The 27,146-nt window shown below is 43.1% G+C and overlaps 2 protein-coding genes across 2 annotated transcripts; both read left to right on the top strand.

The window, feature by feature from the left end:
• Positions 1-333: 333 nt before the first annotated feature.
• On the top strand, positions 334-18,097 carry gmps (guanosine monophosphate synthase). Its single transcript, XM_088913156.1, has 16 exons — positions 334-594; positions 2,971-3,149; positions 5,931-6,045; positions 6,246-6,343; positions 7,096-7,199; positions 7,519-7,712; positions 8,806-8,971; positions 9,071-9,222; positions 9,934-10,107; positions 10,615-10,720; positions 10,829-10,944; positions 11,727-11,852; positions 14,828-14,943; positions 15,305-15,435; positions 15,891-16,063; positions 16,403-18,097. The coding sequence occupies exons 1-16, from the start codon at positions 568-570 to the stop codon at positions 16,502-16,504; spliced, it is 2,079 nt and encodes a 692-aa protein (XP_088769282.1). The 5' UTR covers positions 334-567; the 3' UTR covers positions 16,505-18,097.
• A 2,539-nt stretch (positions 18,098-20,636) lies between these two features.
• On the top strand, positions 20,637-26,488 carry LOC148836978 (extracellular calcium-sensing receptor-like). Its single transcript, XM_088914221.1, has 6 exons — positions 20,637-20,863; positions 21,194-21,485; positions 21,962-22,786; positions 23,355-23,579; positions 23,938-24,061; positions 25,575-26,488. The coding sequence occupies exons 1-6, from the start codon at positions 20,637-20,639 to the stop codon at positions 26,486-26,488; spliced, it is 2,607 nt and encodes an 868-aa protein (XP_088770347.1).
• Positions 26,489-27,146: the final 658 nt, after the last annotated feature.

The following is a 27,146-nucleotide window of genomic DNA, read 5'->3' as shown; positions in this document are numbered from 1 at the left end:
ATCATTTATTACACTTACAATTATATATAATAATAATATAGTTACATACTAGCGAGCCTACAGGTCCTGCCATAAAATACTAAAAAACAGTCGTGCATTCTTGCACATATTCATATCAAGACACCTCCGCATAAGAAAAAGAGATATTTTTAAGACTTGGGCATGTAACGCATCAAACCTACAGCGTGCGAAGCCAGGTCTCTCGGAAAAGTTCCAGGCATTGAAATAAAGCTATATCTCCCTCGCCAGATACGTTATACGTTTGAGGTTTTGTGTTTTCTTTAAAAAAAAAAGTCCTCTAAGTGCCCCCCCCCCCCCTCGCCGCTCTTTCCCCACCATTTCAGAAATGTCGCTGACAAGCCCCGGCGTCTCAGACTCCTCCCCTGTCCCCCCTCCCGGATAATTTCTCAAAGTCTCCCAGTCAGGCCGGCCGCAGGGCTGAGCGGCGAGGCGCGGGCGGCATTGTGGGAAAGCTGGAGCAGGGCGCACGTTAGTGGCAGCGGTCGGCGCGCGAAACCCGGACTGAGCGGAGCAGAGCGAGACGGGTCTCCATTCCACCAGGGGCTCATGGCACTGTGCAACGGGGACACCAAGGTCAGTACGCCGGCCTGCGAGCCGCCGCCGATCCTGGGCGTCCACAAAGATTAAAAGCGTGCTCGCCTTCTCCGGTGAAGCGTGCGGGCAGTCCCCCTGTGGCTGTAAGTGCCTTGTGGTACGGATCAGAATACTGGGATAGTCCCCGGTCACGGCCTGCCTGCTTCCCAAACTAGTTCAACCCGGGTGATGGGGAGGGCGCTTTCAGATCGTTGCATAGGGTCGAAATATATATATATGTATGTATGTATTTCCCCCCCTCCCCGCGATAGCCAGGCTTGTGCTCAGATCCTTGCGGATGAGGACGGGAACCGGCAGGGAACACGTTTCAGACGCTTTCAGTTATGTCAGGCTACAAGTAGTTCTTGCTTGGCTGGTGCATCAGTCGGATGCACACCGCGTGGATCTCCAGATCGCTGTCTGAACTCTGAAGGGGGGCGATTGCGCCGCATTCACAACAAAGATGTTTTTTTTTTAAAAAAAGACCAGGTGAATTCACACACGCTGTCAGATTTCGCTGTCTGTGGGACGTGTAAGGGCTTTGTGTTGCTTCCTACGGCGTGAACTGCCATTTAGTAATTCCGACGCTTTCTTACATAATTTCTGTTTCTTATTTCTGCATAGGCCACTAGTTATCCGTGCTCTCCGACAGGTCCGGGTGCTTTTATTTTTACCTGCACCGGCTACACCGTTCGTGAACTTTCTGCGTCATCAGCAGAATCACATTTGTTGCGAGCCTGGGCTACACTTTGAATTTTTGTAGCCTTTGCACGGGTGGAAATCATCAGCTCTGCCTCTTTGTCAAAGACGGAAGTGAAATGCTCGCTGCCCACGTGGGAGTGAAATGATGCTTTGCCCTTTTTTAACTCTCGCACGTTAGAAACTTTTTTTATTGTGATTTATGTTTTTTTTTTACTTCACACCTGGATAGTGCTAGTCTACCGTATTCACATTGAACGTTTTTTTAATTTTCTGTGATATAATGTTCAGAGATGTTCTTGTGGTAAGTGCATTTATTAGAACAAGGAACAAGTAATAGGTTTATTCCATGCTGAAAAGAGAAGAAAGAAAACAACATTTCAGCTGTGGAGCCTTCACCTGAATAAAGCTCCACAGCTGAAATGTTGTTTTCTTTCTTCTCTTTTCAGCATGGAATAAACCTATTACTTGTTCCTTTGCAGGCACGCATGCTGACTCAGCTACCCACCTATACTACCTTTATTAGAAAAACTTAGCTTTAAAACCAGCTTAGTTATTGTAAAAGTGCTGGCCTATTCTTTACTGTTAATGGGTGTTATTCGGATATATACCTGCTTTTGCAACATTTTAGCTTGAAACTGATTTTTTTTTTTTTGCTTTAAGTCCTAATCAATTAATCAGTCATTGGGGCCCACAGAAATATCCGTCCATCATTTACAATTACAGTTCGCGTCGTAATTAAATTGGAAATGTTGAAAATGGTTTAGTAAATGTTGCACTTCTTCAGATCTCTTTTTATGATCCAATTTTTATTCCCCCCCCCCAACAAAAATAAACAGAGAAAATGACATTCTCCATCAGCCCTATTTCCCCTTGCAGCTCAGCGGTACCCCTCTGGACAGGGTGCCGCAGTGGAGCTCGAAGTTGTTCCATGGGGGCTCCACAAGATTCACTGTGTCAACAGCAGCACCCCAGAACTCCACGGTCCCAAACTGGCACCCTGATTCCCAGCAGAGGAGAGCTCTGTGTCACTCGAGACTGACCCGAGCCCACAAGTGCCAGGGGAAGGAGAGTGGAGTCTGCGGACTCTCTCAAAAGTCCTTCCCTCCCTTTTCTATCTAACTGCTTTATCCAGTACGTTAATACAACGCTTCTGTGTACGTTGTTTTTTTTAGCCACAAGGCCATCTTTGAGGACGTTTCCTGTTTTGTAATGAGGATTTTGTCTGCCTGGTGTAATAAGGTCATTTCTTTTAGGTGTTTTTTTTTCTTTTCTCGGAGTGCGTGACGGTTTGTACTTGTTTTAAACTGCCACGCTGAAACTCGTGGATGGGTTGGCAGAAGGGGGCTGGGGCAGAATCTGCTGTGGACTTAGTCTTGTCCTGCGCAGTGAGACATTCCTAGGCAGAACCCCTACGGAGATGTTTGATCAAGTTAAGAGCAAGCCGCAGGCAGTTCCCCTAGATTTCATAGATGAAGCGGAAAGTCACATGAATTTTTCAGCTAATTAGCGTTCCAAGCTCATTAGCAGCTAGCATCCCCATATGCGCAAGAGCCCGCGTCTCCGGTCTAAAACCCAAAATGGCTCAGGCTGGAACGGGTGGGGATTCTGAGTGCCGTCCTCGGATTTCAAACATGTTCTGTGCTGGCGCCCATGCTGGTCCTGTCTGTGTTGCAGCTGGAGATCGCTCGAGAACCCAAGGAGGGGCCGGGCCCTTACGAGGGGGCGGTGGTCATCCTGGACGCTGGAGCCCAGTACGGGAAAGTCATCGACCGGCGTGTGAGAGAGCTGCTCGTCTGCTCCGAGATCCTGCCGCTCGAGACCCCAGCCTTCGCCATCAGGGAACAGGGCTTTCGGTACGAGGGGGAGGTCGGGGTGCTTTTGGGGGGTCTGCCTGGTGAGAAGTGCTTGTCAAGCTGTGGTGCTGCAAAGCGAGGACCTTTTGCTGTCTTTGTGAAGCAGGATGTTGACATTTAAAGAGGAGCTGCAATGCCATTTTTTATAGTTTGGGGTTAGAAGGAATCGGCATTGATGAGTGCATTTCAAACCAGCACGAAAGTAAAATGTACACGGTAACTTGAAAAAGCCTCAGTTTACACCACAAAATAGGCGGAATTCATTGCATTACAGTAGTCATCACGTGGACTAGTGAGCAGGAAGGGCCGCATCACGTCGCAATGCGTGGGGGCTGGAATGCACGTGTGCGAGAGCATGGCGATTTACAGGACCTTCACAAAGTTCACGATGTTGTGCTGAATTGGAAATTTGTAAAACAAAAAAATCTATAACGTCAATTAATTTATTTTGTTAGCAAGAATAAATTAAATGGGGAAATGGGGACTGCAGTTCCCCTTTAATAAAAGATGACCATGAAGTTTCAGTTTGGCAGCTACGGTCACATAGGTTTTAGAAACTAGATGAGTTACTTCAGGGGTAGTAGCACAGGGGTAGAGCTGAATAAATTCCTTTAGTCCTGAATTGACCGTACGTTCCGGCAGGGGAGTGACAGGAGTTCCTCTTGGCCAGATTTTGGCCCATTAAGAGACAGATTGTGGATAAAGCATTTCCTCAGTATGGTGTTTCATTCTATTGGTCACGCATCTCTCTGGGGTGTCACTGGTCTCACATGGTCCTTTGAAGATAATGCAGGGAAATTAAGGTTTGGAATGCTTCATTTAAATGCTCTGGTTTGGTATTTTGTAGTTCACAGAGGCGCAAAATAAATTTGATAAGCTGGTAGCTTTTTTTTTTGCTGTCCGGACAGGAATGGTATATAATTCTTCACCTTATGTCTTGTCTTGGATTTTTTTTTTCCCGTGTTTCATAGTGAACCTTGTTTCTGGACAGCAGCAAGCGGTTTTCAAATTGACGTCAAGATTTAGGTTTTCATCCTCTGCAAGCTTTGCCAAACGTATTGTTAAGCATTTTGAAATGCAAATAGTTTTTTTTTTTGAGAAAAGTTAATTAAATATCTTAGAATATTTGGCCTGTAGCCTTCTTTAGTGGATGTCGGCGTGTAGCAGTGTGGTTTGTTATTTTGAGCTGCAAACGTTTGAACAAAAAGTACAAATAAAGCTGAAAAAGTATTGTATTCATTTTAACTACTCATCTCTGTGTTGGAGTGCGTTCAAAATAAAAGAAGACTAAAATCTTAATTGTACTGCCAGGGGAGTTGGCCTATATTAATGTACCACAGGCATATTAGAACCCAAAATGGTAAAGAAGTAGAAAAAATACAAAGATGATTGTATTTAAGTTGATCAAAGTTAGAACAAGTAAAAACACATTCCTTTTTTTGGTTGTTTACACCTTGTGTCCTTCAAGCCTGGAAAAAAAGTTTTTTCTATGTTCTTTTAGTTCTGCTGACTTTTACAGTACAAAAAGAGTGCACATACTGTAGGAGTCCTGCCTAGTATTCATCCGTAGAGCAGTGCTATTACTGCTCAGTTGGAGTCCGGATCCTTTCATAAACCTTGAGACTGGTCAGAGTGGATAAGGTAATGTGCATTGTAAACAAAGAGCTTTTCAAACAGCATGATGTTGCTTTAAGACCAGTGCTGGTTGCGTTATTCCTAGTGAACTCAATAGGACAACTGAGGGCAGAAGTGGACACTAGGTCGAAGTGCATTTAAAACGGACAATGAGACACAAAAGTGTTGTGGGAGTACGGAACAAGCTACACCGCCATGCTGTTGAAGCTGATGCCCCGATTTCTTTCGAGAAACAACTGGATTAGGGCCTCAGTGGGCCAGACGGCCTCCTCTCGTTTGGAACCTTTCTTATGTTCTTAATCAAGGCAGGAAACCCCCTGCTCATTGCTTGCATTGCAGTGGAACGAATAGGTCTTAATGTGTAGAAAACTGGTACACAGTAGCAGCTCGGGACCTTGAGCCCCTGCTCCCCCTCCCCCAGCTCAGTCCTGGAATCAGATCTGCCCCGTTGTTGTTTCTGTCAAGGGCACATGAGCTGAAAGCTGATCAACTCACAATATAATAATAATAATATAACAGAAGGCAGTGGTTTGTATCTCTTTCTCCTCTTTAGGGTCCTAATGGTAAGTCAGGTAGTTGACCTTTAAACTCAACTGTATGAAAATCGCAGGGAAATGTCCCCTTTTTAGGAGGACAAAAGGGTTGAAAACGGAGCGTTTCTCTTCAGTTCGGACCCGGGGAGGTTATCCGAGGGTCGAGGGTTGCTCTTGAACTTCAGCGCGATGTTCCCGCTGTCTGCAGTGTCAGGTTCAGGGGTGCGCACAAGGGGCAGCTCAGCAGGGTTCAGTTCTGGGCGGGGGTGCCTGCTGTGCTGTGTGGAGTTTGTTCTGCCTCTGACAATGTGTGTTCTCCCAGGGTTTTGTGGTTTCCTCCCGCGGACCTGCTGACTGGGTTAAATGGGTTAAATTGTCCTTGTGTGTGTGCCCTGTGATAGACCGGCATCCTTGCCCAGGGTGTATTCTTGTGCTGTGCCCTGTAATTCTATAAGTTTTATACAAAGGCCCTTCAGTTCTTCTGCTTTATTCCCCCCCCAAACATTTCGTCAACCATATCACTGAGTAAGTTGATTTAGAAGATCCGTAATAATAGGAATGGAAATGAGACGATGACTTTCCCTTTGCTCACATTTGCTTGTGCTCTTTGCAGCGCCATTATAATATCAGGAGGACCAAACTCCGTTTATGCTGAAGACGCACCTTGGTTTGATCCTGCCATTTTTACCATTGGGAAGCCAATTTTGGGAATTTGTTATGGGATGCAGGTAAGCCATGAATCCTATAAAGCCATTTCGTCGTTTGCCATGGATGCATTTTGCCTGTGAGCTTGTTGTTTTTCTTTTTATAGTGTAAAAAGAAAATTACATTTATAGTGAATGTCATGTGGATAACTCATTTCCATGGTTGCCCATGTTTTTTCATGCTTTGTTGTCATCCCTTAAAAGATCTTATTGTATTTCTGCAGATGATGAACAAAGTCTTTGGAGGCACTGTTCACAGGAAAAGCGTTCGAGAAGATGGAGTCTTCAGTATCAGCGTGGATAACTCCTGTTCCCTATTTAGGTGTGTTGGAATCGGACACGATAATGCGTCCCACCATTTCTATCTCTGAACAGCTCCACGTTTACACTCCCTCCTGTAGGCTTCATTCAGTTGAGGCTGGTCCTCTGCACACTGTATCCAGGACTAAATCAGGGACTTCTCGTGATTGTGCCTTTTCTGTCGCTGCTCCAGTGTTATAGCATGCCCCTTCCCCAGACTCTACAAGAGACAAATTCTTTGACTCTCTTCAAATCCAAACTCAAAACTCACCTTTTTACCACAGCCTGTATTTGATCTCCCTACATTCTGGCTCTATAAGCATGGATGCACTTGTTTTTTTTTTCCTTGTCTTTATCACTATGTACAGCATGGAGCTGTTTTTTTGAGCAGGGTACTACATGATGCAGACAACACCACTGTGCTTACAGTTGGCAACATAAATATATGACATTCGGGTTGAGTAGTTTTAGAGTACAAATTGCATTCAGTTCATCAAAGTGCCACTAGCTAGCTTGCCTTGCTACTGCATAAATGATTAGAAAGTGTCTGGCAAGTACATAACTCGTTTCTAGCCAAGTCATTTTGCATGGAATTCTTTTTCTGGATGGTCCTGTAACAGCTGATTTCTGAGCACCATCCGGGATGATATTGTGCCTATGCCTGTGTCCAACGTAGCGTCAGGTTACTGCTAGTTTGGCTTCTGTAAAGGTTCCAGGGAGCTTTGGTGTAGCAGTGCTTCACTGTGTGCCCTTTCTGTATGTGTCTATCTTCAGAGGCCTTCAGAAGGAGGAGCTGGTGTTACTGACCCACGGAGACAGTGTGGACAAGGTAGCTGATGGATTCAAGGTGGTGGCGCAGTCTGGAAACATTATAGCAGGTAAAGGCCCTAGGCCTCTCTGTAGTACTGTCCGGTTGGCCAGGCATGATTCACCTGCTGGAATAGCAACTGTGTAGTGAGAGGTGCTTGAATAAAAACAAAATTGCCATGCTTTCAAACAATCTAGACGTGGGTTTCCTTTTTTGGCCACCAAATTCCTGTGTTTCATTGCACAAAAACCCTGTCTCGGTTACAGGGTGTATATGACCGAGCAAAAAAATGAGAGGTAAGATTTTACACCCTTCCACAAAATAGAGATAACTGACCAAGTTGAAACATGGAAATGTTTTACGATTATGACACGCATTCTGGCTTTCAGGAATTGCTAATGAGCAGAAGAAGCTCTATGGCACTCAGTTTCACCCGGAAGTAGATCTCACGGAACACGGCATGGAAATGCTGAAGAACTTCCTGTTTGACATCGCTGGCTGCAGCAACAACTTCACAGTGCAGAACAGAGAAGAGGCCTGCATACGAGAGATCAGGGAGAAAGTGAACATGTCAAAAGTTCTGGTAGGAATCGCTGGAACAGCCTTAAAACGTTAACTGGAAGTTATTTGGGTATTGTGTTACAAAGTGGTTAAATCTCAGTAACATGAAATGACAAGCAGTGGGTGGTACAACACTTGTGTTTGTTACTTTTTAAATATTGGCCCTGTATAATAACTCCTCGAACATTGTCATCACCAAACAATGTTACTGCAAATTCATGGCATTAATCTTGCTTCCCTGGATAAAGAAAAATAAGTAGTAGGGGAATTAATTAAATAAAATACAGTTCTATGTTAAATGTGAATTATAATAAAAATAAAGTGAAAGTTTAAATAAACACAATGAAGGGAGCAGTTTAAGTGCAGTTTTTACTTAAATTAAGATGATTGAAAGCAGCCCTTGATTTTCCCTTACTGAAGGATCAAAGCTGTGTTAATTCAATATTCTGTTGTAAATATTTGAAAGAGCAACTATACCATTGCTTTAAGTTCCATTCCTATGGTTGCTTTTTAATCTGAAGTGATCCAGTAGAGTTAAGTATAATTCACAAACAAGGGGATGTTAGAAAGTAAAACTCACAATGCAGGTAACATGATGCAAACAAAACATATAAAATAAAGAACAGCATATGTACAATTTAATAATATGCATTTTCTCCTGGTGCAAACTGTCATAGTGCCATTTTTAACTTCATGTTATTTTCCTTGCTTCCTTGAAATCGGCTTGATCTCAGGAGATTGAGATACATTATAAATCCTGTTCTTGTAAAATGCTCTGCAGGGGTCTGAGATATCTCTCTGTTCACCAGCCTGTGGTGCAATAACTAATTTGTCTTAAAGAGCTTAATATCTATCCCGATCAACAGTATTTGTTAAAAACGTATATTTGCACACATGCATGACAGACAAATGAGAATATACAGAATATGTGAAAAGGTTGCTTGCAGTTCTTTAGTTTAAAAAAAGGTCATCCTTTTAAACTCCTGCAATCCTTCGTTTTTAATGAGCATCAGATAACGTGTGTGCTGTAATGTTTTTTCTCTCTTCGAGGAGCTCCACGTGTTAAAAGTGAGGGGTTTAATGAAAGGTGTCGGGCGCTTGCCTTGTGTCTCCAGGTGTTGCTGAGTGGGGGTGTGGACTCCACTGTGTGCACAGCCCTGTTGAACAAGGCCTTGAATCAGGAGCAGGTTATAGCGGTGCACATAGACAATGGCTTCATGAGGAAGAGGGAGAGCCAGACAGTGGAAGAGGCTTTAAAGAAGCTTGGTATCAATGTTAAAGGTAACTGAGGGCTCTTGTATGACTCCAGTAAGAGTATCGCACTCTGTGTAGTGTGTTCTTCTGACTGCTGTTTCTTTCCTTCTCTGCTTCCTTGTATAGTGGTAAATGCAGCTCATACGTTCTACAACGGGACCACAACACTGCCAATTTCAGAAGAAGACCGAACCCCCAGAAAGCGAATCAGTAAGACCTTAAATATGACCACGAGCCCAGAAGAGAAGAGGAAAATAATAGGCGACACCTTTGTCAAGGTTCATATGCATTGTGTTTCCTTGATTTGGAGAAGCTCATAAAAACAAGGGCTGATGGGGCAGGCACAAATAGCAAGTGTTTGGTCATTCGGCCTCTTGTACTGTGCAGTGGTTGTGATATGTTTAATATTCAGAACGCCGACATTCACACTGTAAGGTTAGAAGTGTTGTGAATATACGGCAGAATTCCACTTTATTTAAGAAATCCAAATATAAGTTCAAGTTATGTTAAATTGCCTAGTAAATCAGTGTGACTGAAACTTCTTTGTTTGCATGCAAACACGGAATCTAGTTATTCACATTTTGCCCAATAACCAAATGCCTCCCATGTCCATAAGTCTCAGCTGTGCAGTATTGTCCAGTACGAGGTGCAGAAAATCACTTGCTAGTTTGGCTTTCTCTTTCCTACAAGTCTTTCTTTGAGAAGTGTGGATTTGCAACAGGATGTAGCACCCTGTGAAATCACATAGAAAACGTTTTTGTTGAAATTTTCTGAAGGTTAATTTTTTCTAGTCCTGACCATTTATTTTAATAAAACTAACCAGCAGACGCTTTGAACATAATCTAAGCAGAGGAGGGCATCTTAAGTTTCGAAGGAGGAAACGGTAAGCCTAGGAAGTCCATCAATGTTACGATTTAGAGGAGGGTTGAGGTTTTTTGTTGTTTCACTCTTGGAGTCGTCCTGAGTCTCTTTCAATTTTGTTTTTCCAGGTTGCAAACGAAGTTATTGGGGAGATGAATCTGAAACCAGAGGAAGTATACCTCGCTCAGGGCACGTTGCGACCTGATTTAATTGAAAGTGCGTCGATCGTTGCTAGTGGAAAAGCCGAAGTCATCAAGACGCATCACAATGACACAGAGCTTATTAGGAAGCTAAGAGATGAGGTAACGCTTAGAAAGTACCTTCCCGCCTTGTGTCTCCGTTCTAACACACGGAAGCATGTTATCCAGAGAGAAGAAACGGCATTATAATCTCATCCACATGCCAGTTAGTCACCTGAAAGAATGCCATGTAAAAACATTCCTTAACAAATGTTTGTCAGATTTTCTTTTTACATCTCAGCCCTTTTTGAATATCTTGTGTGAGGGTTTGAATGATCCTTCTTCTAAGTTTTTGTATATATTTGTGATAATATTCAAACTGAAGCCAGAGGCCAAGCTCCTCTCTTTATATCTGGAGAATCAAGTCAGCGAAGGAATATGTGAATCGTGTGTAAAAGGCTCCCTTTCTTTCCTGCCGTTCTTGCTGTTTTCACTCCTTTGCGTATTTCTTTCTTTTGTCCCGCGTGTGTGTAAAGTGAAAAGGCAGACTTCCTTGCCCCTGTGTTCACTTCGATACGGGAAACTGGTTTTGATGCAAGAGGTCTAATTGATGTTGTCCTGTCTTACCAGGGAAAGGTAATCGAGCCGCTGAAGGACTTCCACAAGGATGAGGTGCGAGCCCTCGGCCGAGAGCTGGGGCTGCCTGAAGATATTGTTTCAAGACATCCGTTCCCAGGTAGTGATCCGTCCCCACCAGCATCTGCGCTGTGTCCTCAGTGCGGACGTGCCTACACGAGAGAGCCACAAGTTCATGTGACGAAGGGCCACTTCTCTTTTCCTCTAGGTCCAGGACTGGCCATTAGAGTGATATGCGCCGATGAACCTTATATTTGCAAAGACTTTGCAGAGACGAACAACATCTTGAAAATAGTAGCTGACTTTTCAGCCAGTGTTAAAAAGGTAAGTGGGCGTTGCTGCTACGCCGCTGGCTGTCTGGTCTCTTGCAAAGTGGGCTGTTGCTCGGTGTTTGTTTTGGTGTGTTTGTCTTTGGCGACCACAGGCTGGAGGAAGTCTGGGGAGACCTGGGTGTTTCACTACTGTGGGAGGAAATAGCTGAAAAATGTTCACAGTCGGTGTGAATTGTGCATCCCTACGGTGATGATATATTCCTTTAAAACCCATTTGGGCTAGTCAGGCCCTGGGAGAAATAGCAAAGATTCCTCCAAAAGAACTGACAATTGTAAGTTTTTTTTGTCAGATTTGAGCAAGGAGATGTTTGAGGTTCAGGAAGTTTTGTAAACTCTGTATTCCCAAACTATTCCCCTATCTATTCTAATTCCCCTTCCACATGTTTCAAGTCACTTTATTTTTAAATAGCATTTACCCCAAATAGAAGTGCTCCTGGCTGTTTGGTTTCTACATTCTTGTGCTTTCTCTCTGGGGATATACTGTGCCTAGCCCCATAACAATGTTTAGACGTTTTGATTGTTTTAGGCTTTTGTACATCTTGTACTTGCAGAATTAGTGCATTAGTGTCTTTCTTTATTTCTTGTCATTAAATGTGCAATGCTTTTTGAGGTTAGTTCAAGTTTACATCTCCAGCATCCTTTTGTAAATTACAGAGATCTCTCTCTAGGCCCAGAAAAGCTTGTCTGCAGAAGCTCAGTGGGACTGAGGGGAGTGAAAGATGGACATGTGGGTTTTTTTCTCATTGTTTTCTCATTAAATTTGGATCTTTGCAGCCACACACCCTGTTACAAAGAGTAAAATCTTGTGTGTCCGAAGACGAGCAGGAGCGATTAATGCAGATTACTAGCCTACATTCACTGAATGCCTTCCTATTGCCAATCAAAACTGTGGGAGTCCAGGTGAGTAATGTGTTTTTTCTTCTTTCTCATTATTTTTTACAGACTGTTTTCCATGAGTGTATAGGTTTGTCATCAGCCTGCCAGTAGTAATTAAGTACAATTTAATAGTTTTGATTTGCCTTAATGACTTGGTGTCGGGTAGAAAGAAAAAATATGTAAAGGGCTCGAAATCTTTATCTTTTGGTTCCCTCATTCAGTTTGGTAACTAAAAATACAGAAATGTGATAATTATTATATTCCCCCTTAATTCATGTCTTCGTCTGTCATGTCAGATGGCTTTTTCTCCTTTACTTGTAATTGGAGCTTGGGTAACATGCAATACTATATCACTGGTTCCCAAACCCTGCTTGTCTTGCATTTACTTCTCCCAATAACCTCATTTACCTACCAGTGTGACTTCACTAATATTTTGGGAAAAAAAACATGTAAAGAACTTACACTTTCTGAAACCCAAAACCCATCCATTTCAATGATTTGCGAAAGGTGTGTATAAGTGGGTTGGCCACCACTCTTCCCAGGAAATAGTCTGCTTTCTTAACAATGAATGCAGGCTTAATAGCCCATTTTTATCTAAATGTGGACAGGATCATTTTAAATACAGTCACTGCAGTTTCAAAGAGAGGTGTGCTACCCGAAAGTAAACACCAGAAACATCAAGTCTAAATTGTGACTGCTACCACTTTTTAGTAGGATTAAAAATCCCAAAATAACAGACGGAAATGGTAACCTTGTGGTGTTAAGCTTGGGTTTAATGAGTCCATGGCTTTCTCAACAAGAAAACAAACTGTGAGGCAACAGTTTCCAGATGCTTCTGCCAGGCAGTGCATGAGACTGTTTGTCATTGTGGTCTTTTCATTGGTCAGCGTCAGACAGGTCATGGGGTTTATCCCAGGTTTATTGCAACAAAGAAACCTTTGACCTCAGCAGTCTAGTCTGTGGCTGAGATGCAGTCAGTGGTGAGCTGTTTGTAAATAACTTGGCAAACATTTTAATACAATCTGTTTTGAGTTCCAGTTAAGACTTCATTATAGTTTAGCTCCAGGTTGGCATAATCTTACACCTTCCATAACAGGCTTTACAGTCCTTTGCAAGCTTTTTAGTAAATCATCCACAATATTCCTGTCATATCATGTCAAATTATATTTGACATGATATGGGCAAGATGTTTTAATCTTGCCCTTTTAATTCAGTTGTTGCACTGTCTGCATGTTCCTCCAGTTAATCAGGTGCAAACCCCTACAGAATGTGACGTCATCTGGTACCGAAGTGGCTGAGAGGAACAGAATCCTATAGAACACAAGAAGGGTTACAAGCAAAGAAGCCATTCAGTTTATTTCATGTGCTCATTTTTTAAAAGCGAACTTGTCTGGGAATCTCATCCAGCTGGTTTTTGAAAGGAGCCAGGGTACTGACATGAACAGCATGGCTCGGTAGCTTCTTCCTGTCTCCCTCAGCCCCGCGCGTAAAGAAGTGCTGTTCTCCTATTCTCGGTTTTAAATGCACTTCCATTTAACATCCACTTGTATTCTCTGGTTTGTGTTTGCCTGTTGGTTGTGGTTCATTTTCTCAGAAACAAGATTCTGATTCTGAATGCGTTCCGTTCAGCTCACTTTTCCAGGGCCTTTTAGAATTTTGATAGTTGAATTGGGTCCCTTCAGAGCACTGTCTCTTCAAAACTAAAAAGATTTAGTTCTTTCACGAAGTCGTCCAGACCTGCAACTTTTTCCTCCTTGTTCCCCCTGGGTGGGCTGAGCAACGCTGAATGAAAAGCTCCCCGCCACAGCTGTGCTGCCTTTCCCTCCATCTTCCTGAACACTAATGTGGCACTAAAATTAACTGCGAGTCAGACTGCTGGGCATTGGAGGCGGAATTATTCTTGGAAGTCAGAAACGAGAACAGACTGTGTAACCAGCTTCAGCTGTGAACATGCTCGGTTATGTTCCGAAAGTGTTGTTTTAAAATGGAGAAGAAATTTATATTTCCAAAAGATGTAGCTTATTAAGTTCATTAATTAGCATTTGTTTGTAATTGCCCACAAGGAAAACAAAATTCCTATGGCATAGCTGTTTGCTCACTTGCAGGGAATCTCAGATTTACTGATGTAGAATGCACTTACAGAAATGCAGTGAGTGTCACACACACATGCAGGGTTTACTCTAAGTAACAAGCTGAAAGCATCTTCTACCTGATATCGACTTGTGCTTGGGGACGTGCAGCTCGTTGTAAAAGCTGAAATTAAAGTGCTGTGTTGTGGAAGTCTTGTTTCCCTTCCCCCAAACACATCATCATTTCTGTAATTGACATAAGAACATAAGAGAGGTTATGAATGAGAGGAGCATTTGGCTCATCAAGCCCATTTGATTGCTAGTAGCAAAGTGATCCAAGCCACTTCTTGAAAGAAGCTTAATGATTTCATGGCTGGGTAGTGTGTTCCATATTCCCCAAATTCGTTGTGTAAAAGAAATGTCAACTGACCTGACAGGAAGGGGCTTCAGATTTCGTCATGAGACTGAGGAGTGGGGCAATGTAGTGAAGTGTATCTGCGAATTGTTTTCGAAAGTTGCAGGTCAGGGCTGATTAACGTCACATGTTTAGTGCACCTTGGGTTTTGCTTCTGAAGAATCGATACCTTTGTTTTTCCTGAGAAATCTTTAGCAGAAAATCCTTTTCGAAAACAGGCCAGGGTTATTGCAGTACTAATAAAATGACCTTTTAGGTCTTAAAAAAAACAAAATCTGACTCTGTAAAATGTCAGGATAATTTCACAGTTGTGGTTTTTCAGGAGAGGAATGGAACGGGGGTGGCCTGCTTCCTGTGCCAGGTATTGGCAGAACTGGAGAGGGAAACATGCTGGGGCATTAGTGAGGCAAGGGAAAAACCCCATGGCTGCCCAGCATTCAGTTTGTTTTCTTCCCGCTGAAACATGGTCCTTCCTTAGGCCTCAGTAAGCAAGTCCTTTTTCATTTCTTGTCCAGGGGGATTGCAGATCGTACAGCTATGTGTGTGGAGTTTCCAGTAAAGATGCCCCTCACTGGGAATCTCTCATATTTTTAGCCAGACTCATCCCACGCATGTGTCACTCAATCAACAGGTACGGTTCGTCCTCTGCCAGCTGGGAGATGAGTTGTTCCTCTGTGCTTTGCTTAGCTTGGTGTGAAATACATTGCATTTGAACTCTGAAGTCTGATGGTTAAATTAACTTACTTATTTCATTATACTTGCTGCCTGTGCTAAGTGGTAAACGTTTGCCAGCACAACGTAAGGAAGAATGCTAGTACTATGGAAATCAAATAGGTCTGCAGAGATGTAAAGGTGCTTCAGTCGTCTTTTCGTTTCCCTGTGCTACATGTTCTCCACATTGGCAGGCTTTTCAGGCTTTGTAAAGTTTTGGTCTGCAAATAGTTGTCCTAGTTTAAAAAAAAAAGCTGTTATTTTTTTTTCTTCCCTTGCAGAGTCGTGTATGTGTTTGGACCACAAGTCAAAGAGCCTCCTACAGACATCACCCCCACCTTCTTAACGACGGGGGTCCTGAGCACGCTCAGACAGGCTGATTTTGTCGCCCACACACTCCTTAGGGAGTCAGGTAAGATCTGGCGCCCACTGCTCTCGGAAGCCCTTGTGGTCCAAATAAAGGATTTTACTCGCCCTGTGTGAAACTTTAAAACTTGTCAGCCATCAATGGTATGCATTTTTTCCCTCTATAGTAAAATTCATTACGATCTTTGTATGTTGTTGGGGGAGGGAAAGGTTTTTATAAAGTAGCATGTAATTCTGTGAGAGTGAAACACCAAGATGAGGGTGCAAACAGAAACTAGATGGAAGTGCATTTAAGTAGGAGAGAACAGGAGGCATTTCTTTCCCCAGAGGGCTGTTGGAACAAACTACCCAGCCGTGTTGTTGAAGCCGATACCCTGGCTTCTTTCAAGAAACAGCTGGCTGAGACTCTGGGATCGATTAGCTACTGACTATCAGACAACCAGGTCCTCCTCCTCTCGTTTGTAACCTTTGTAAAGTTCTTCACAATAACTGCCTCTGTAGGCTTCTCGGGGAAAATCAGCCAGATGCCCGTTATCCTGACCCCTCTGCACTTCGATCGGGACCCGCTCCAGAAGCAGCCCTCGTGTCGCAGGTCCGTCGTCATCCGCACCTTCATCACTAGTGACTTCATGACCGGCATCCCTGCCACGCCGGGCAACCACATCCCGGAGGAGGTAAGGGCTCGTGGGTCCCGGCACTTCCTGGGGGTCTGCGGGCTGGACTGCGGTGTGTTTGTCTTCTAGCAATTGTCGGGGTCGAATTGACCTACCCTGCCTCCTGTCTGGGAAGAAGCCCTGGACCTGCTGTGTCAGCTTCGCTTGCTTGCCATTCCTCTGCCCTCCCAGCTGGCCTAGGCTTTCCCAAAGTGCCGGCGGCGCACCCTCTGCCAAGCACATTTGAGCCACGGAGCATCGCTAATCTCTTGGAGGCCCCCCCCCCCAAGATGTGCAACTGACAGTGAATTAAAAAAAAATTGAAGTTGGTCTCTCCCTGCTTTACTCTTCCCTTACCAGGTGGTCCTGAAGATGGTGAACGAAATCAAGAAGATTCCCGGGATCTCCAGAGTGATGTACGACCTGACCTCCAAGCCCCCAGGGACCACGGAGTGGGAGTAAGGCTGTGGTCCGGTGGTGGCCGGTGCCTTCAGGCTACCCTCTGAAGAACATTCCCAGTGTTGACAGGCAGTACTGTGACAAGCGGGCACTGATGGCCGCTGCATCGCACCAGGTCTTTCTCCCCTTTCCCTCCCCTCGCCCCCTCGCCCCTCCCCTCTCTGTGGCCTCGATCTTGAAATCTCCCCACGTCTGCAGAGGATCACAGTCGTTGGTGCTTGAGCATCCCTACGGGTAACGCAAGGCGCAGCATCAGAGAGCAGCAAAGCAAAAGGGGGTCTGAGTGTCTCTTTGGCCTTTGTAGTCACTTCTGTTGCTTCCCCCCCCCCCCCATGTTTATCATTTGTTCTTGACTGTCCGTTTGCTTGCACAGTGCTAGTTACCACCACTATATCAAGGAAGCGGTAGGGATGTGACCAATTTATTTTTAACCATTTAATGTATGTCTTGCCAAAACATTAGAAACTAGTGCAGTTGTCCTGGTTCTATATTTTTTTTGTTGTTGTTGTTTTCAGGGAGTTAGTCGTATTTATACGGGGCTAAGAGCAGTTGAAAGAAATCTCATCGGGTTTTGGTTGTTTTTTTTAAATGAGAGGCATCCTGAGACAGGATGGTTAGTGCCTGTTCCCTTGAGGGAAGATCGCAGCCTGACTCGCAGTCCGCCGCGTGCACTGCCTTGTAAGTGCTTTTGAAATAAATGAAAAAAAAAATGGGGAGAAGAGGGGGTAACAGTCAGTGCAGTTTCTGTCCTTATAGAGATGTACATCCTCAAAAGTGCAGGAAATTTTCAGCATTGTATACAGAGTAACTTTGCAAACCGTGTTGTTCTGTTCTGCCAATTTCTCGGGGGCTTTGGAGTGGAGTCGCAGGATATTGTCAGGATATTCTGTGTCCTTGTGGATTTGACGGTGGGAGGCAGAAATAGTTCTGAGTTTTGTTTCAAGATGTTATTCTGTCTGTGCAGTAGCCTGCTAGTATAATTTTGTGCTGCTCCACAAGTATATTGTGTCACCTGCTCCTTTTAAGGTATTTTTTGTTGCAGTTGCTCTGCATTGAGTAAAAATCTCATTTCAGCTGGTTGAAAGTGAGGTTGAGACACTGTTTGCCAGGAATATTCCATTAATCAGGCCTTTCCAGGCTACTATTTTGGCTCAAAATGTGCAAGGCAGACGATTTTATTGTAATCTCAGAGCTATTTATTTCTTTTTTCTTTTGGTTCAACTGTTCTTCTGATATTGGCAAAACTGAACAATGCAAGATCAGATTCTTCTGTGTCTTAAATGCAAAATGTTCATACAGTTCTGTCGTTCACTTTTTTTTAATGTATATTTTACATAACATCCTCTTAGGAAACAACAGCTTGTAACTAATGGATGTTTATTTTGGTAGTTGGGTTTAATTGCAATATGAAACCAATTTTGAGCTTAATTTATGCAATCCCATGTATGACAGACTCTCTAATGTTTTTTAAAGAAACATTTGCTTTTTCCTTAGTAATGTGCCTCAAAAAGAAAAGGTCCACTGCATGCAGTTTCAACATCAAAATTTGTATAATGAGAAATAAGCTTTAATAAATAAGTCCATGTTAAAGCTTGAGTGGTTTTGTTTTTCTTTCCAGTTTCCTGGGGAAACGATTAAAAACACTGTTCATAAGCGTACAGTGGATATAAAAAGTCTACACACCCTTATTGAAATTGCAGGTTTTTGTGATGTAAAGTCAGAAAAACAAGATAAATCATGTCGGACATTTTTGCATCTTTAATGTGACCTTGCAACCAACAAAAGTGAAGAGAAAAACAAATAGATAATTATTAGGAAAAATAATTGAAATACAAAAACCTACAACACCCTGGTTGCATAAGTGTGCACATCCTTTTATAATGGGGGCTGTAGCTGTGTTAAGAGTTAACCAATCGCATTCAAAATCATGTCCAAAGGTAAGTAGCATACACCTGCCATCAATGAAAGTGATTCTGATTAACCCTCATTAAAAATCAGCTGTTTCTGTAGGATTTCCTTGGAACTTTCGTGTTTGCATCCTACTGGGATAGCCATGGTCCGCAAGGAGCTGCCAAAACATCTACGGGGTCTTATTGTGCAAAGGTCCCGATCAGGAGAGGGGTATAAAAGAATATCAAAGGCATTGGATGTCTTATGGTCTGGTGAGACAAAGGTTGAACATTTTGGCCTTAATTCTAAAAGATGTTTGCCGCAAAGACAACACAGCTCATCATCCAAAGGACACCATACCTACTGTGAAGCATGGTGGTGGCAGCATCATGCTTTGGGGCTGCTTCTCTTCTCTCAGCTGGGACAGGGGCTCTAGTCAAGACAGATGGGATAACGGCTAGCTCCAAATATCAAGATATTTTGGCACAAAACCTGCTGGCCTCTGTTGGAAAGCTGTAGATGAAGAGTAATTTCACCTTCTAACATGATAATGACCCAAAGCACACATCCAAGTCAACCAAGGAATGGCTTCAGAAAAGGAAGATCAAAGTCTTGGAATGGCCCAGTCAGAGCCCAGATCTCAATCCCATAGAAAACCTGTGGGATGACCAAGGGAGGGCTGTGCACAGGAGACCCCCTGGCAATTTGAAGGAGCTTGAACTTTTTTGCAAGAAAGAGTGGGATAAAATTGCAAAATCCTGGTGTGCAAAGTTGATAGAGACTTATTCACAAAGACTTACTGCTGTAATAAATGCAAAAGGTGTTTCCACAAAGTATTAGTTGGGGGTGTGTGTACACTTATGCAACCAGAGTATTGTAGGTTTTTTCATTTCAATTATTTTTCCTAATAATTATTTGTTTTTGTCTTCAGTTTTGTTGGTTGCAAGGTCACATTAAAAATGTAAAAATGTCTGACATGATTTATCTTGATTTTTGGCTTTACATCACAAAAACCTGCAATTTCAATAAAGTTGTGTAGACTTTTTATAACCACTGTGCCTGTATTCCTAATTTGTTTAATATTCATATTCAGAGTAAAATATAATTGCTCAATCATTTTTTTCTTGTTCTTATATTGGCTTATATCCTTTGTCATTCCAAATATATATCACTATATATACGGTATACATACTTGTGACATGACAAAATGAATGAACAAATGTTATGTTCATAGGTTTATAGACCTTATGTATTCTGTTTAAAATACTGCAGGCGGATACCAGTTAATATGTTCATAATCCCTGTCAAAAAACAGCAGTCACATTTAGCTAATATTATTTCACTGCTGTTACATTCTCCTCAGGGGGAAGAAAAGCTCTGCAATGTACAAAATATAACTTGAAAACCATTAGCTGTATTTTTCTCCTCTGTATTCTTAAATGATACGAGCAGTCCTCAGGTCAATTTGAATTTAATTACAGGGTTGTTAAAAATAATTGCTTCACATTATGCCATTTAATTTTCTGTGAATGCCTTGGTTAGCCGTGAATAGAGCCTGTCGCTCTATTGCAATTGACTGTTGCAGCCTCTGGAGGCTGGTTTCATGAGTTCGCTGATCTTCACACGCTAATACATTAAATACATTGGAGCCCTTAGTGGTTATGACATCAACCAACTGGGGTTTTTCTTCTGAAAAGGCCCTTTCTTTGACACACTATCTTACCATTCCCCACACATATGCTATGTATACTAGTTTGTAAGCATTATACAGCTCACGTTCATTAGCACATTTGGCAGGAAGGTTATCTCAATAGTCTGACAGGAAAGTTAATGCTGGGCTTCTTAAAGTTGGGTGTTGTATGGTGGTGGGGGAAGGGGGCTTTCCGGCTCGCTCTTTGCTTGATTTAACACGGCCCTTCACACATTGTCTCATGAGGTGCTGGAGACCAGCGATGGCAACTTCAAAATTGCTGTTGAGCTTGAAGTGTTGTTTTTGTCACTTCGGCCCTGAGAATTGGAAAGCTAACAGGAGCAATCATCGTCTTCACTGAGCTGATTTAAACGTGTATCCTCTAAGCACTTAAGCTGTTTAATGTAGGATTTCGAAAACTGATTTCCCCTATTGCGGTTTTTCTTCCCCTGTGGCCCCGGGCCTTCTTGACAATTGCCACGACATCAGCTCGCGTGCCGTCATTTAAACGGCGGGGCGGTGCAGAAACCGGTCGAGGAGGTGGTTCCAGTGAGAATGCTGAAGGGACACACGCTCTGCCTGCTGCTGTTGGGCCTGCTGAGCGTGGCAGCAAGCACCACCAGGAAGTCCAACCCAGCGTGCAGCCTCCCGGAGCGCACTTTGCCAGGGATGACCAGGCAGGGGGATGTACTGTTAGGTGGGATATTCCCTCTTCACCGCACCCGAGACTTCATGGATCCGAGCTTGGCCACTGAGCCGCTCCCCTTGTCTTGTGATGACCGGTAGGTGAGATCCGTGCTGGAAGCAGCGAGCAAGCAAGTTTTCCAGCAGTTTTGTGTGACCAGTAGAGTCATTATCTTCTCACTTTGAAGTTTTAAATGCGGGTGGACTATGCACTACGCCTTAAAAAACAATTAAAAATTGATTATAGAAACATCTAGAATAGAATCCTCTAGTTTTTATAGATTCTCGGGGAGAAAAACAGATCTCATTGTCTGTTAAACCGAACATTGTGCTGAGACTGATGTTACTTCTTAACTAACACTGAGAGTGCTTTGATTCTTTTTCTCAGCCATATTTTTTCTGTTTTTTTTTCTCCGCTTGGTTTTCAGGTTCGACCTGCGGAGTTACCGGTGGCTTCAAGCCATGAGGTTTGCCGTAGAGGAGATCAATGCCGACGAACAGCTGCTGTCCTCGCTCAAGCTGGGTTATTCTATGTATGACACCTGTGACAGCATCACCAAGGCAGTAGAGGAGATGTTTGCTCTGGTAACTGGACAAGACACCTATGTGCCCAACTATAGGTGCCAGATGAACATGTCTTTAGCAGCAGTGATAGGAGAGTCATCCTCTACCATCTCCATGGTGATGGCCAGGATTCTGGGAATTTATCAGTATCCTCAGGTAAAAACGTCAGTGGAATACTAGAACCAGTGGCTGAGCTATTTTTCTTGTTTTCCCAAAATGCATAGTATTTTGTATATATATATCTGAAAACACAAACTGAGCTATTACTTTATGCATTTTTCTCAAATATCGATCTTTCCCATGATTTTATTCATTGTCTCACAGTGGAATAGTTCATCAGTTATTTATATATATATATCCTTCAACCTTTATAGATTCTGATAGAAATTATTTTTACTGTTACAGACCTCCGTTAGCTAAAAAGGCTCTGTAGTTTTTAAGCTTTTTTGGAAATGTTTGACCTTTTCCTGAAATACGAATCGGTTCAGATTGTCCTTGCTGCTCCTTGTGCTTTACGGGTCAATCTAACTCAATTTTCTTTACATCCGTGGAACAACGAGAAGTTACACGATCCAGGCTTGTCCTGCGTGTCAGTAGAAACTAAGAGGAATCTGTCTTCCTTAACTCCGTAGATCAGCTACTTTTCCTCCATCCCTGTCCTGAGTAATAAACACGAGTTCCCCTCCTTCCTCCGGACCATTCCCAGCGACAATTTCCAGTCCAAAGCTTTTGCCTACGTGGTCCGATATTTTGGATGGAAGTGGGTGGGCACCCTAGCTGAAGACATCGCCTACGGCATTCAGGGAGTGCAGCTCTTCACCGAGAAAGTGAAAGAATTTGGCACGTGCATCGCCTTCTCCGAGAGAATCCCAGTTGTCTACTCCCGGGAAAGGTACGTCCGAGTCGTGGAGGTCATCAAGAACTCCCGAGCGAAGGTGATAGTGGTGTTCTCCGGAGAGACCAATATGATCCCCTTGGTGGAGGAGGTTGCCAGGCAGAACATGACCGGAATTACCTGGCTTGCGAGCGAGGCCTGGAGCACGACTACCTACATCGTTGCCAAAGACCAATCCGCATACTTCAGCGGGACTCTGGGGTTCGCAATTCCCACATGCACCATCCCAGGCTTTGATGCCTTTTTAGCCAGGCTGCAGCCTCTAAGCAGTGCAGGAGACATTTACGTACAGGAGTTCTGGGCCAACGTTTTTGGCTGCACCTGGGCCTCACCTGCGGAAGGGGCGAGTCGTGCAGGCAGGCCTCTCTGCACTGGGATGGAAAGACCCTCGACAGCTGGCAACACCTTCTTTGATACCGCGAATCTCAGGATCACTTGCAATGTATACAGTGCAGTATATGCAGTCGCTCACGCCCTGCACAACCTGCTGTCTTGTCAAGAGGGCAGAGGCCCGTTCAGTAATGGGACCTGCGCAAAGGCTCGTGACTTCGAACCCTGGCAGGTAAGATTCTGCTGGAGGGTGAGCTTCTGGCGAGAGTCACCCATTGCGGGTCGAAGCAGGGGACTTCAAGGTTTTCTGCGCAAAAATGGAAAAAACATTTTGACGTCCCGTGCCTTTCAGGCTTGAGTGCATTAAATTCCGATAAAAATAAACCTCTTTTCTCTACTGTTTCTTTCATGAAACTAGAGTTCATTGTGGATCTGTTTTGGAATTCCTGAAGTGATTCCTACGTGGCTGCCAAATATTAATTAAAATGTAGACTCTAATTATGTGCCTCAGTAATTGTCACTTTTCTAAATATCATTTTCATCTTTTGCAATTCCTATCAGTAGACCACTTTTTGAATACACTTACGGATCTTTCTGTTTATTTGACCAGAAAGCTTTTCTTCACGGGTATGATCATTTCGGAAAAGTCATGTCACTTCTCCTGCATCCTGTAAAAGTCCTGTAGACCGAGGGATACTTTATTCTTTGTGGCTTGGACATGACTCCTAGATAGGAGCATATAGAAAATAGCGCAGTAAATGTCTTTCACCACAGGAGTATCTTTTTGGTTTTTTTGACAGCTGTTACACTATATGAAGAATGTGCAGTTTGTTGACCGAACAGGACGGAAACTGTATTTTGATGAAAATGGGGACACTGTGCCCAAGTATGACATCATCAACTGGCAGCAGGAGGCTGATGGCTCTATAGTGGTGAGGAGAGTGGGTTGGTATGATGGCAGCCAGAAGGGACAGGAGCTCTGGATTGATCAAGCCTCCATCATCTGGAATGGAAACAAGAAAGAGGTACAGTATTGAAGAATGCCTAAATATTTGTATTTATGTTTTATCTGACCTGGGAAAATCAGTAGCTCGTCCCACAGATGAGAAACAAAAATAGAAAACTGAAAAAAGAAAACAGACGCAGAAGCCAAGTAGAGGTTTTTCAGCTCATTATTGATACAGGGCTCCAAATTTTAGTTTAATTAAAAAGGGAAAGGTGCCTCTTCTAATACATTTTGCTCATTTAATTTTTTATTTCACATTAAATCCATTTCAAGCCTGATTTGTAAAGCCTTGTTTCTTATGTGTCACAATTCTGGATGAACTTTTGATGAACTGGATGAGGTTTTGATCATACAACGATTGTGTTGTTTCTTTCAAGCTCCCAGTCTCAATCTGCAGTCAGAGCTGCCCTCCTGGTACAAGACAGAGCATGAAGCAAGGAGAGCCCATCTGCTGCTTTGATTGTGTGGAATGTCGTGATGGGGAGATCTCTAATGGGACAGGTTGGTAGCATTTCCTTACCTTCTGGCTTGGATTTCACATGAATGGTACTGTTTTATTTGCTCAAGGTTCTGAAAACAATTTTCAGTCTTATGTGACGTCGTACTCTTGATCTGTAATTAAAAGTTCAAAGGGCGAAAACACAAATGGGTGTCCTATTGTTGTTTTAAATAACAATTTAAAATAAATTTTAAATAAGCATTGTTTTTTCCACCAAAAACCAGAGGTTTGGAAAATTAACCAGAGTTCGTCCAGAGTTATGAAATAAATATACTAAATATTGTGCTGGACTAAAAGGTTCTTGCTGTCTTTGTGACCCAGCCTTTTCCTGAACACAACTGATTATTAACACACCCAAGTGAAGCAGGATGTCATGTTTCTGGATATGGTCTTCAAGACAACAGGAAGACCATCAAGGGGTGAAAACTTGATGCATTTAAGCATTTCATTGCACTTGTGCATACGACAAATAAACTGAATGGAAAAATGGGTGCTGCTTGCAGATTTTCATTGTCAGTTCCTCTTGTTACAAAGACATGACATTTGCGTAGGGTCCTGAAAACATGACTGCTGATAAAAAGGACATCATATTTGTGGCTGGAAATGTGTGTAGCTTATGATGTAACAACAGCGGTGTAAGTGAAGCTTCACACTTGGGATGCATCACCGAAAGATAGAATGAATGGAAAAGTTCAATAATGAGCTGCAAAATAGCTACTGTAAATTACATGAGAACAAACAGGAATCCACAAATAAACAGTAACACACCCAGGAGGGATGCACGAAATAATTATTTGACCAGACAAAGCAAATTGTGGCACTGAAACAACATAACCTGGTCCTTTTCTGTTCTTGTGTCACTCAATAATATGCTTTTTATTGGCTGGAAATAAGACTCCCTTTACATCGCAGTTCGATCTGTTCACGGTTTGATGACTTGACAGCTATTGTACAAATTGAACTGACAAAGCGGGAAAGCATTTTTTTTGTAATAGTTCCACACGATCTGTCTATGCAAATGTATTCCAAAAAAGGAAATCATACAGTACCCAGCCCCTACCTTACTGTATGTAACATACTTTGCAAATTTTAAAATCTAAAATGGAACAAATTGCTATGCAACTGGAGTCTCATTCCCTGCCATGGTTTAAGAATTGTCTTGCTGCTACAAAGAAGTCATAACGTCCTGCGCTGTTGACTGAATTGCCGGCAGTAACGACTTTATGCTTCTAGGTTCTCTTCCTGAATACTAAGTGTGTAAGAAGGGATTTTTCTTGAGGTAAAGTGACTGGAATGCATTCACACTGGGACTGCATTAGGATTAGGACTGACTGAAATAAATTTAGTTTCAAATGCTCTTGTAAAGTACTGTACTTCCTCAGGACAAGTGAAGACTAGTATCAAGTTGCAAATACATGATTGGTGTCTGTCCATTTCAAATCTGTCCAACAGCAGGTACCTAAACTCCTGCTTGCTGCTTACTTGGCTGCTTGATTCAGTGTTATTTTACTGAAGATTTTACAGAATGTATCAAGTGCCCTGAGGACTACTGGTCCAACAAGAAGAGGGACGAGTGTGTGCCGAGACAGATCGAGTTCCTGGAGTTCAGAGAGCCGCTGGGGATCGTGCTGACCGTCTTGGCTGTGCTCGGCGCTGTGCTGGCGTTTTCCATCACCGGAGCCTTCGCGAAGCACAGCGACACTCCGCTGGTCCGGGCCAACAACCGGGAGCTCAGCTTCCTGCTCCTTGGCTCGCTGGCCCTGTGCTTCCTCTGCGCCTTGACCTTCATCGGGGAGCCCAGCGGAGGCGTGTGCGTCCTCCGCCAAGTGGGGTTCGCCGTGGGTTTTGTGCTCTGCATATCCTGCATCCTGGTGAAGACCATCGTGGTGCTGCTGGCCTTCAGGATGACCACGCCCAACCAGAACGTCATGAAACGCTTCAGGCCTGTGCATCAGCGGGCTATCGTAATGGTGACCACTTGCGTCCAGATTGCGATCTGTGTGGGTTTTCTCCTGTCCTCCCCGCCGTCTGTTCACAAAAACAGAGAAGCCGTGATTCCCAAGATCTTTGTGGAGTGTGACGCGGGCTCTCCGTTAGCTTTATTCTGTGTCCTGGCTTACACGGGATTCTTGGCTGTTATTAACTTTGGTTTAGCTTTCCTTGCAAGAAATTTGCCGGACAATTTCAACGAAGCTAAATTCATCACTTTCAGCCTGCTGGTGTTTGTAGTAGTATGGATCACTTTTATTCCGGCCTATATCAGCACCAAAGGGAAGTACCTTACAGCTGTGGAAATATTCGCTATTCTGTCCTCTAGCTTCGGGCTCCTGGCCTGTATTTTCTTTCCAAAGTGTTATGTCATTTTGATTAGGCCAGAACTCAATACCAAGAATAAACTCATCGGGCGGGACTGCAAGGGTGGATTTTAAAATGTCTTTTTTCAAGGTTGACCGACGGTCCTGAAATAGCGCTCATCTTTAGAAGCCCAGACTTTCTGTACAGTGACCTGAAATGCTTTTATTTAAAAAAAAAAATGCCATTATGGGATTAATACCATTATACAGCAGATACATACTGTGAGCAATTTTGTTTTCCTGGCTACAAAAAAAAGTATAGTTTTCCCATTTATAATAAAATTGTTTGGTTACTGTTTGGTAAAATGATATGCTTCTTAAATTATTGTCAATGTTTATGCTTCCTAAAATAAAAGCACATGATACATTAGGTGTCTCTTTGTAATTAACGGCACTATCTCAACATATTTAGCTTCAAATCTTGCTGAAGTGCGACCTGATATTTAGAGAAGATATCGGTCATTTGCCTAAAAGCAACATGAACTACACAGCCGTCAACAGCGACATTTTGATTTTCATCCTTAAATAAGTCTTTCAGGTAGTTCCAATCAGCTTTAGACCTTGCTGTGTACCATTTACATATAGTGCATAATTTTTTGTTGAGCTTTTGCATCAACATCTTTTTTTTACTAGCTGTGAATATGCAGGAGACGACTTCATTTTTACAGAACACGGCATTTCATCGGATGTGGAATGCGCCTCTTTAATAAGAGAAGAGCTGTAGCTAATTTAT

Source organism: Atractosteus spatula, chromosome 4 (genome assembly GCF_055471065.1).
Source record: "Atractosteus spatula isolate fAtrSpa1 chromosome 4, fAtrSpa1.hap1, whole genome shotgun sequence".
Taxonomy (NCBI): Eukaryota; Metazoa; Chordata; class Actinopteri; order Semionotiformes; family Lepisosteidae; genus Atractosteus; species Atractosteus spatula.
This window is presented reverse-complemented; position numbering and strand designations above follow the sequence as displayed.

What these genes read in the sequence shown, in the direction of transcription:
- gmps (XM_088913156.1), top strand. Translation starts at nt 568, where the DNA reads ATGGCACTGTGCAACGGGGACACCAAG. An exon ending in AACTCCTGTTCCCTATTTAG is followed by an intron (nt 6,344 to 7,095) that starts GTGTGTTGGAAT and finishes GTCTATCTTCAG; the next exon opens with AGGCCTTCAGAAGGAGGAGC. An exon ending in GCAACCACATCCCGGAGGAG is followed by an intron (nt 16,064 to 16,402) that starts GTAAGGGCTCGT and finishes TTCCCTTACCAG; the next exon opens with GTGGTCCTGAAGATGGTGAA.
- LOC148836978 (XM_088914221.1), top strand. Translation starts at nt 20,637, where the DNA reads ATGCTGAAGGGACACACGCTCTGCCTGCTGCTGTTGGGCCTGCTGAGC. An exon ending in GAATTTATCAGTATCCTCAG is followed by an intron (nt 21,486 to 21,961) that starts GTAAAAACGTCA and finishes TTAACTCCGTAG; the next exon opens with ATCAGCTACTTTTCCTCCAT. An exon ending in GTGACTTCGAACCCTGGCAG is followed by an intron (nt 22,787 to 23,354) that starts GTAAGATTCTGC and finishes TTTTTTTGACAG; the next exon opens with CTGTTACACTATATGAAGAA.